Below are 9,390 nucleotides of genomic sequence, written 5' to 3'. Positions count from 1 at the left end.
TTAGTTCAACAAACAATCTGTAATAAAACGGACACACACAATCCACGGCGTAGTAATACCGAACAATAATACACACACATAAGTATTACGCTACACAATCAAGTTCCAAAACATTTCTTAAAATAAAACATAATTAAATGACAATACTGCAATAAAATAACATGTAAGTACCAATAACAAGCATTTGATGACATGGACAGTGTTATTTTGATCTTATCAATTGTAAAACGACAATGTTTATGCCACTTGACTATTTTCTTCGTAAGAAAGATGGCAGGCGCCCACTTTACAACTCATGTGATTAAGTAAATTACAGTCGTAATATGGTAGATAATGATGAAAAACTGACGTATAACATCTTAGTATCGCTGTCCCTTACTATCTATTCAACAATATTTCACTAGATTGTCTAGTAGTACAAAAACTTTGTACAAAAAATTTGTTTACATAAATGTTGAAGTGCAATGTGTATAATGCATCAATAATTCAAGTAAACGATAAAAATAACGTGAACAATAAAACATTTCTAATAATTTACAACTGGATGCTACTTTACATCACTTAAAGACACTCCACCATCAGCCTCACGGTGATTAATATGCAATATTCTAAAGTCCAACCCCCACGCATATAACAGTATCTTCATTCAATATTGTACAACTTGTTAATCATGCGTTTGATTAAGTGTGGCCGGCATTGCTTCTTGCTTCGACTTAAAAAATTGCATGCTCTGTGACAGTCTATGACCTCTTCCAGCCTTTTGTCGTACATGTTGTTGTCCACACGGATAACAAAATGGCTCTGGATCTTGACAATCAAGACAAAACTGAGTAGCGGGCACGTGTGTACCTTCAAACTGGCAAGGTTCACAGGGTTGATCAGATGCTATGTCAATCTTCTCTTGGGTAACATTTTCCTTGCAAGACTTCAATTGTAGATTTTCCATTAAATCTTTTTCAGTTTTGAAGCACTCGTCTAAACGCCTTTAAAGATTAACAAAGTAAAAATTAATGGCATTATCTGTTATCGTATTAGTGTTCCTAGCTTATTTATTTGTGTCTAAAATATAAAACCATTTATTTATTTAATAAATTTAATTTGCAATTAATGAAGCTGAACACAACTGGTTAAACAGGCAAGTAGGCAAACGCCAAGCACCTCTCCGTTATAGTGATTGGTATACCACTTGCATTTATTACACCTGATTGCCCTTAAGAGAAAAATAGCTTTTTTTTTTATTCATGTTTAGCTGTAATGTTATCTTACATCTTTTGTAGCAATTGGGGGTCCTGGGATATATGGTGGTAATGAAATCTCCTAGATTCAGTATGTCGTTTGCAACATTTATAACAAAGTATTTCTGGATCTATACATTCAATGCAGTATCCAAAGCCAGGGATGGCTTCATCTGTGCAAAGCTCGCAGAAGAAAACTTCATCAACCGACACATCTTCCACAAGTTTAATGATGCTATGATCCTTTGTGACTTTTTGTTTCTGATGTCTTTTACTGCACCCTTCACATAATTTTTCTCCGCAGTTGGGTTCTTTGCAAACCATAACAGCCTTTTCATTTTCCCCCACTTCGAAACATATTGTGCACAAAGCATCTTGTCTTCTCTATTTGGAGTAAAGGAAAGTAGAATTAAAACATCAATTAGTTTTGATCATTGTAACATAAATACACGTATGAAGATACAGGGTTCTCTTTGAGCTTTTTTGCTCCTGTTAATATCTTAATTGACAATGCCTCAATTATCACTTGATTCCGAAGGCTTAGTGACTGGAAATCTATTTTAAGTAGTCCTACTGGGGTTTCCATTGCGCAATATTTCGCATCATAGTAAAATGAAGCATATTTATTTTTTTGAAGCATTGTTCGTTTAATTAAGAAAGAAAGAACAGTTTCAAAAAATTAATTACCAATATATATAACTGATTTTTAAAACGTTTTTTCAACTGATAGGTAGATTAACATCGTACAATATAGTATTACGCATCAGTTATCATAATTTAAGCATAAAGTCAATAGTATACATTTATCCACTGGGTGTGAGTGGGATAGCTCTTTTATCAAACCCGCGACAGAGAACTATTCCCCGAGGGCTTGCCCGAGGGGAATAGTTTCTGTCAAAGGTTTGATAAAAGAGTTATCCCACTCACAAACAGTGGATGAGCGTTTTATTGTACTGATGTATAATATAATTTCTGAGGTTTGAATTTTTTTGCAGTAAGATAATACTGCAAGAATAATCTGAAATCCTGATGACGTCACAATGCTACTGAAGTCATTATGACATCATCAGTAGATAGATCTATCGTTGGAAATCAAAATTGGAGGCAAAAATTGCATGAAAATTTTCCGAGGGTGGATAGCAAAAACTATACCCCGGGGTATAGCTTTGCTATGCGTGAACTATAAAAGATAGCTATTTTTACCTTCTGAACTTTATATAGGAAACATTTTAACAGAAGTATAATAATAGTTTTTGTATAATTTGCTATAAAGTGCGAAAATATGCGCTTTCCTATAAACAGTGTACAACTGTAATTCTATAGTAAATATACCTGTATTTTGTAACGGGCATTTAAAATACCAGGACGGTACATTTTCCGAAAACTTGGCATGTACACGAAAGTCTATATAAATATATATGGTATAATGATAAAGAGTTTCTCTATTGTAGTTTACACTTAATAAAATCCCTGTCGGCTCCCTTAAAATTACAAATGAGGAAAATTTCCCTATAGCCAATGCATTTATGACGTCAGGAATTGTGCAATAATTTTTTTAAAAGCTATTTTTCAGTATTTTGTATGTAGCTCAACCTCTTATCAACCTCCTAAATTCGAAGGTAAATAATAATAGAACTCATTTCTGAAAATAATAAAACATGTTTATTTGAATCATTGGTGAGCTCTTAAATGGCTAGTCTTTTCTGAAGGCTCTCAAATCAATTTTTTTTTTTGGGGCAAAATGTAAGAACATTGCATTTTCACATTGCCGGTTTTCGAATACTGGACTCTCAAAGGAAACTTTGTTAAAGGAAATAAAAACATTTAAATTAGTCTCTATTCTATATACATGTTTGAAATTAAAATTAAGAGGTAAGTAAAGATGTAATTTGTTTTTTGTTAAAAACATTCTGATTGTATACTCTAAGGTCGACTTATAAAAATGCTTGAATTTCTGATTGACAATATCTATGTTGTGTTCGGAGACCAGGCCTTCCAACAATCTATTGGAATTTCCGTGGGTACCAATTTCGCCCCGTTATTAGCAGACTTATTTTTGTATTCATATAACAAAGAACTGGTACAAAATCTTGTGCGTGTAAAGAAGAAAACACTTGCTGTGGCACATGGCGTGTGTGACAGGTCGGCAGGGGATGTCATGGCACCTGATCCTACCTCTGATGTTTTTAATGTTTGCTGTGCTCTTATTTTGTATTATTTTATGGACTTTTGATCTTGAATACTGTTCGTTATCTAACCCTAACCTTAACTCTTATGTTTCATTGATTTGGGTATGACAGGGCAATTAATGCATAAAATGAACTTAGTTATTACTTACAATCGCAATCCATTAACAAATATAAAGATGGGCTCACATGATTTTTTAAAATGCATTCAGATCAAAAACTTTTATAAACATTGCTTTTTAAAAGATCCTAACTGAACAAATTATATGATCTTGATTTTTTTTTAAAAAATGCACATACTTCATCTAGCGAGAGATTGGAAAAGCTCAAGTGCTCGTCTGAATCCTTTACGCCACTGGCTCCTTTATCCATAACTGCTGAAAAAAATACATGATTTTGGGGGGAAAATTACTGGTCTAAGTATCATTGTTCCAAAAACAAAAACAAAAAATAAATAAATAAATAAATAAAATATATATAATTCAAAAAGTCGTTTTCTATGGTTTGTAAACCTTTCTTAAAGTATCAGTGTTACCCGAAATACATGTACATATAAAATATGCAATCTAAATTATTCATCTTGTACAATGAAGTGCAAAACTTTTCAGACGTTCTTCTTTGTATGGCAAATGTCAATAAATAGAAAAAAATCCAGAGATAATGACTTGTTCTCATCTATGTTCTAGAACAGGTTTAATTACCACGAAAGTTTTTAAATGGGACATATATAAATAATATCTTTTTATTTTAAAAAAAATAATTAATAGATCTTTCTTTATTCAATTACTTAAGAAATTTATTTTAGAACATTTAAGGTAGGACATAATAGATAAGGCAAATTTTTCCTCAAATTCATTTTTCCTGAAATTTTGATATTTTGTTCTAGGATACAAAATCTCTCTTTATAAATGATATGAAAGAAATTCACCCGCACTTTTTTTGCCTACATAGTTTGAAATATGGCCTATCAGATCCAGGTAAGAAGATTGTGAAATCAGACATTAGACTTGAGAATGAGCTTTATTTTAGAATTATCAATTGATCTACTGCAAATTTTTGGAATACTTTTCATAAAGATATCCTTTTTGTTGCTTTACGTTAACTTAGTATGTCAACTTGATACTTGAAAATTTGAGTAAAATGTAAAGTAAAAATAGAACATACGTAGTGTCGGAATTGAAAATTCACATGTAAATATCCGACAGTTTAAGTTTTTTTAAGAGAAAATATATGATTCCATTTTTAAAAAAAAATCAACAGAATGATTCAAATGAGTCCTAGAATAAAATGTGTACAAATAAAGAGAAATGAACCGGTGGTATCAGATATTTTTGCGATCAAAAAAATTTCAATGGCAAAAAAACTAAAAGATTCAGTAGATGACGTCACAATATTTGACCTTTGACCTCTTGATATGACCTTGACCTTAGTAGTACATAGCGAATGGAGACTCCTTATATATGTTTCTAAATATCATTCCTCTACTATGTATGAAACAAAAGTTACACTGCATTTTATAACAGACTGTCACATGCTTGTTTATTACACTTAGCATAAAAACACTCCAAAATGTAAGCCCCCAGGTGACCAATATATAGGATACTCTGATTTTTTCACAAAATATGATGCAAACATGCCAAAACTTATTATTTTTCTTACAGGGATCGTTCATTGTTGTCACTATAGTAATATTATTCTTCTTTTCTCCAGTACTTTTAAAGAAATGGGTTAAAATAGAATCCACGGGTGTTTTGTCCTACCTTAATGAAGCGTGTTAGCGTGAAGCGTCATATTTCATAAACCTCGTGAATTTTCAAAATTAAATTCATTTCTTGAGTAACGAAAGACATATTTATTACTTGATTTATAAAATAATCATATTTTCATAATTTTGAAAATTGTGTACACAACAACCATTATTATGGTACGCCAAATTCACAAAAATGAGATAAACCTAGTTTCACAGTCGAAAAACTAGGTTTATCGACTGTAAACTATAGTTTACAAACCGTAAACTATAGTTAATGATTCGTTAAGTATAGTTAACGATTCGTTAAGTATAGTTTTCATCTGTAAAACTATATTTAACGGTTGTTAACTATAGTTTACGAATGGTAATCTAAGTTTATCTGTCTGTAATAAGCGTTAACAATAGATTTTGTTGATAAACATAGATTCACGTTTGTATACTATAGTTTACAATCGTAAACTTTAGTTAAGAGTTGTTAATCATAGTTTCACAAATCGTGAAACTATATTTATCAGATCGTTAACTACAGTTAATGGTTTGTAAACTATAGTTTACAAATCGTGAAACTGTATTTATCAGATAATCTATGTTTTGCAATCGCAAATGATTGTTTTCAGTGTTAAGTATAGTTTACGGTTGTGAAACATAGATTATCGCGTTAACTATGGTTTACGGATGTAAAATATAGATTAACATTGTTAACTATAGTTTACAGTCCGTAAAGTATAGTTTACAAAATAAACCTAGTTTATCGACTGTGAAACTATGTTTATCTCATTTTTGTGAATTTGGCGTGCCATAACTATTAATGAGTTTGATATGCAGGTGAGATATAGAATACTTGAGTTATAAAATGTAAAGGATATCACACAATAGAAAGTAACAGATTCAAAATCAAGTTAACACGAGCGTGCAAGCATGTAGACGATGGCTTGATATAATTGTTGATGATGGCGGTTTTAAGATGCTTTAGAATTCCTTTCTTACGTTTACATTAATTTTCTTACGAGTTCCTACACATTGGCACTACATTTTGACGTCAAGTACATTATTATGACGTAAGTCTGTAGATATTCATGCTCAGTTTCGGAATTTCATGCGAAAATTAGATGTTTTTGAATTTGTAAAGAATCAAAGAGGGAAAATTATTAGAAATGTAAATAGATAATAACTACATGTATATACTTACATGTTTACGAATTTAGAGAAGTTGAACAATGATGATTGTTTGTATTAGTTGAAAACTGGAACCCCAAGAATTTTCGAAAATCTTATTTCTTTGAGTGTAAACACATTTTATCCCAACAAACTGCTGCCAACACAACAACAAACAGGTGTGAATAGAATACACGTCATAAGACAAACGAAAGTAAAAAAAAAGGGGGGGGGAGTCAGATGATGATCATCAAATAAATGAAAAAAAGTAGATTTAATATCTACGTTAGGTTCAAACCACGTTTATATTTGTATTAGTTACCGACATGAAGTTATGTAATAAGGATATACTGCAACAGTTCTTTGCAAACCCATTTATTCATAAGTTTATCGATCTGTTATAAAAGAGTTTGAGCTTTACAAAACTGCAAATAATGAATTGAACGGCTTTACAGGATCCTATTTGAAAGAGCTTTTTTACAGGGCGAGATCAATTATATGCATTGCATTACAAAACATGCAATAGGTCATTTAAGAGGAACAGAGGACGTATAAAGCAATCCCTTCTATAATAAACCAATAATACTGTTTTCAATTTCTTTTAAATATCCGCACTTTCTAAAGAAGGTCTAGGTTTTGTCATATCCGTCTATCCTGACGTCATTCTCGTATCATCACTTCTGTTTATCAACTGCTTTTAGTTATGCATTTGACAGTATCCCAGTGAACGTAAAAAATATTTGCATATTCTGTCACGTTCGGATGTTTTACTGACTAAAGATTATAAGGGCCAGCTAACAACGTAGACCTCTAATGTATTGTATGGCAATCGAGATGAGTTTAGCTTTGTTTTAGTCTGTCGTCATTTTTTCTATATATTAATATCCCATTGTGACCGGGATAAGGTATTAACAACTTTCAACTTTTTTCCCAACCAAAGAGCATGCCCCGTGTATGATCTATTTTTAAACCAAGACACGCTACTGGCAGATACTAGTAAGTTGATGCTACGGGGATTTTATCAACCGCGTTTATAGTCGATATATCGTAATTACTATGGTCGTTATAATGACCTTGTTATCATACATAACCCATCATTGGGTCATATTTTGCTGACTTGTTTCATGTCAGTTCTTAGGCCTTTGTTTTTATACCAAATTTACCTACGGATTAATTCTCCGTCTACCCGACAAATAAATACGGCTAACGGCCGGTGTGTCCAGTTTACAGGGGACGTTCACTCCCAAGCATTTAATTTCACCATTTGTAATTTCTGGGGGTCCATGTTTTATGCCCGGTTTTGTTTGTTATTTTCTTTACGATTGTTCACCTTTCGTTTTCTTAACGTTTCTCAATCTTCTCTTAAAATTTTACAGTAAGTAATTCGCTACGGGTAAAACAGTTATCTGATAATGGAAGTTTGTAACTAATCTGAATTCTCCTGACCTTTTAAATTTTCAAGTTGCTAAACCAATCTTACCAATGCCAAACCTTACATAGTTATTTTCATCAGACACCTAGGCAAATAATTAACGTATGATTCTAATTCTTGGCAAAATTATTCGAGTATAACCTGGTTTGGGTCAGTTTTTGCTATATAATCCCCGGTTAAAGGTTCATAAATACTTGATGCACCAAGTGTGAAAAAGCGTAAACTGACCTAAACCAGGTTATAACCGAATAATTTGGCCAAGAATTAGAGTCATTCCGTATAATTTAATTTTAAAACAATTGATGTAAAATTGCTTTTCTCTTTATAAGTTCAAATTTGCCGTTCAATAACACAACCATAGTACAGAATTTTCCATGAATTCCGAGGACTTGAAATGAAAGAAATGCGAGAATTGCGTAAAGATGATTCATCCGGTTGTCAATGGAGCGTGTTCCCATACCAAACCAGTTTATAGTTATACAGAAATAATTTGCGTTCCTTTTGGATATTAACCAACGAGAGGCTAGAATAAAAACAAAATTAAATTATTCACTAATATGGCCATTTATTTACGAAATAAAATACTATTCTAAGAGTTTCATTGGGGTATGACATGAAGTCGGTCACGTGATCAAATTCTATAACGCCCGAATTAAGGGAGTTATAGTAGATTTAATTACATACCGACTTTATTTCATACATGTACCCAATGAAACTCTAAAAATGATATTTTATTTCTTATATTCATATTTGACGTTTTAGTCGTATGACAAAGAAACATTAGTTAGACTTTATTTTGGAAATGCAACATAACGTATCTACGACGTCATGTGACATCACAATCGGAACTTTCCAAATGGCTCCTGCAGTTTGTTTTTCATATTAAAGAAAGTCTGATTATGTGACCAACTGCATGTCATTAAAAATTGAATTTCAATTTTATTAGCATTGTTATATAAGGAAAGACATCAGCAAATGTAAATATTAATATACGGTTCGAAGATTATACTGTAACAGGAAAGGAGAAAATGTATGGCTGGACCGGGAATCGAACCCGGGACCCCTGCACCTCCAGTCAGGTGCTCTTTTAACTGAGCTATCCAGGTCGATATCCACGGCCCAAACCATTACATTCCTCCCTCCTTAATGGTCTCCGCCCTCGGAGACATAACCCAAGTTCTTGTTAGCCCCTGGCAGGACTTTCACCTGCAATTCCAGGGGTGGTCAACGGCACCAAATCTGTTACAGGAAAGATGAAAATGTATGGCTGGACCGGGAATCGAACCCGGGATCCCTGCATCTCCTGTCAGGTTTTCTACTAACTGAGCTATCCAGGCCGATGTCCACGGCCTAAACCATTACAATACATTGCAGGTTCCAGAGCTCTTGCGGCTTAACTTCTGGTTTTCTTTTTTTTTCATCTAAACTTCCTTGTTTTTTTTTTTTGTTCGCCGAATGAACCAGCCTTTTGAGTGTTGCTTTACAAATGAAAATAGTTTGACAATAATCATGGTGAAAGAGGAAACATTATAGAACTCTTTCCTCCCATTACAAAATTCGGGTGTCTAAAAGCAATACTTTTAGAACCTTTATTATTTTCATTGCAACGAGAATCACTTCGCTTCACTTTTT

General features: G+C 32.7%; 1 protein-coding gene across 1 annotated transcript; it reads right to left on the bottom strand.

Annotated features, from left to right (window-relative positions):
• Nucleotides 1-581: 581 nt before the first annotated feature.
• On the bottom strand, nucleotides 582-3,792 carry LOC134273004 (uncharacterized). The gene is made up of 3 exons (XM_062755176.1): nucleotides 3,722-3,792; nucleotides 1,267-1,619; nucleotides 582-983 (listed from the first exon to the last, which is right to left on the bottom strand). The coding sequence occupies exons 2-3, from the start codon at nucleotides 1,557-1,559 to the stop codon at nucleotides 665-667; spliced, it is 612 nt and encodes a 203-aa protein (XP_062611160.1). The 5' UTR covers nucleotides 1,560-1,619; nucleotides 3,722-3,792; the 3' UTR covers nucleotides 582-664.
• Nucleotides 3,793-9,390: the final 5,598 nt, after the last annotated feature.

This window comes from Saccostrea cucullata, unplaced genomic scaffold (assembly GCF_032062105.1).
Source record: "Saccostrea cucullata isolate Sc308-1 unplaced genomic scaffold, CSIRO_AGI_Scuc_v1 ctg2050, whole genome shotgun sequence".
Taxonomy (NCBI): Eukaryota; Metazoa; Mollusca; class Bivalvia; order Ostreida; family Ostreidae; genus Saccostrea; species Saccostrea cuccullata.
This window is presented reverse-complemented; position numbering and strand designations above follow the sequence as displayed.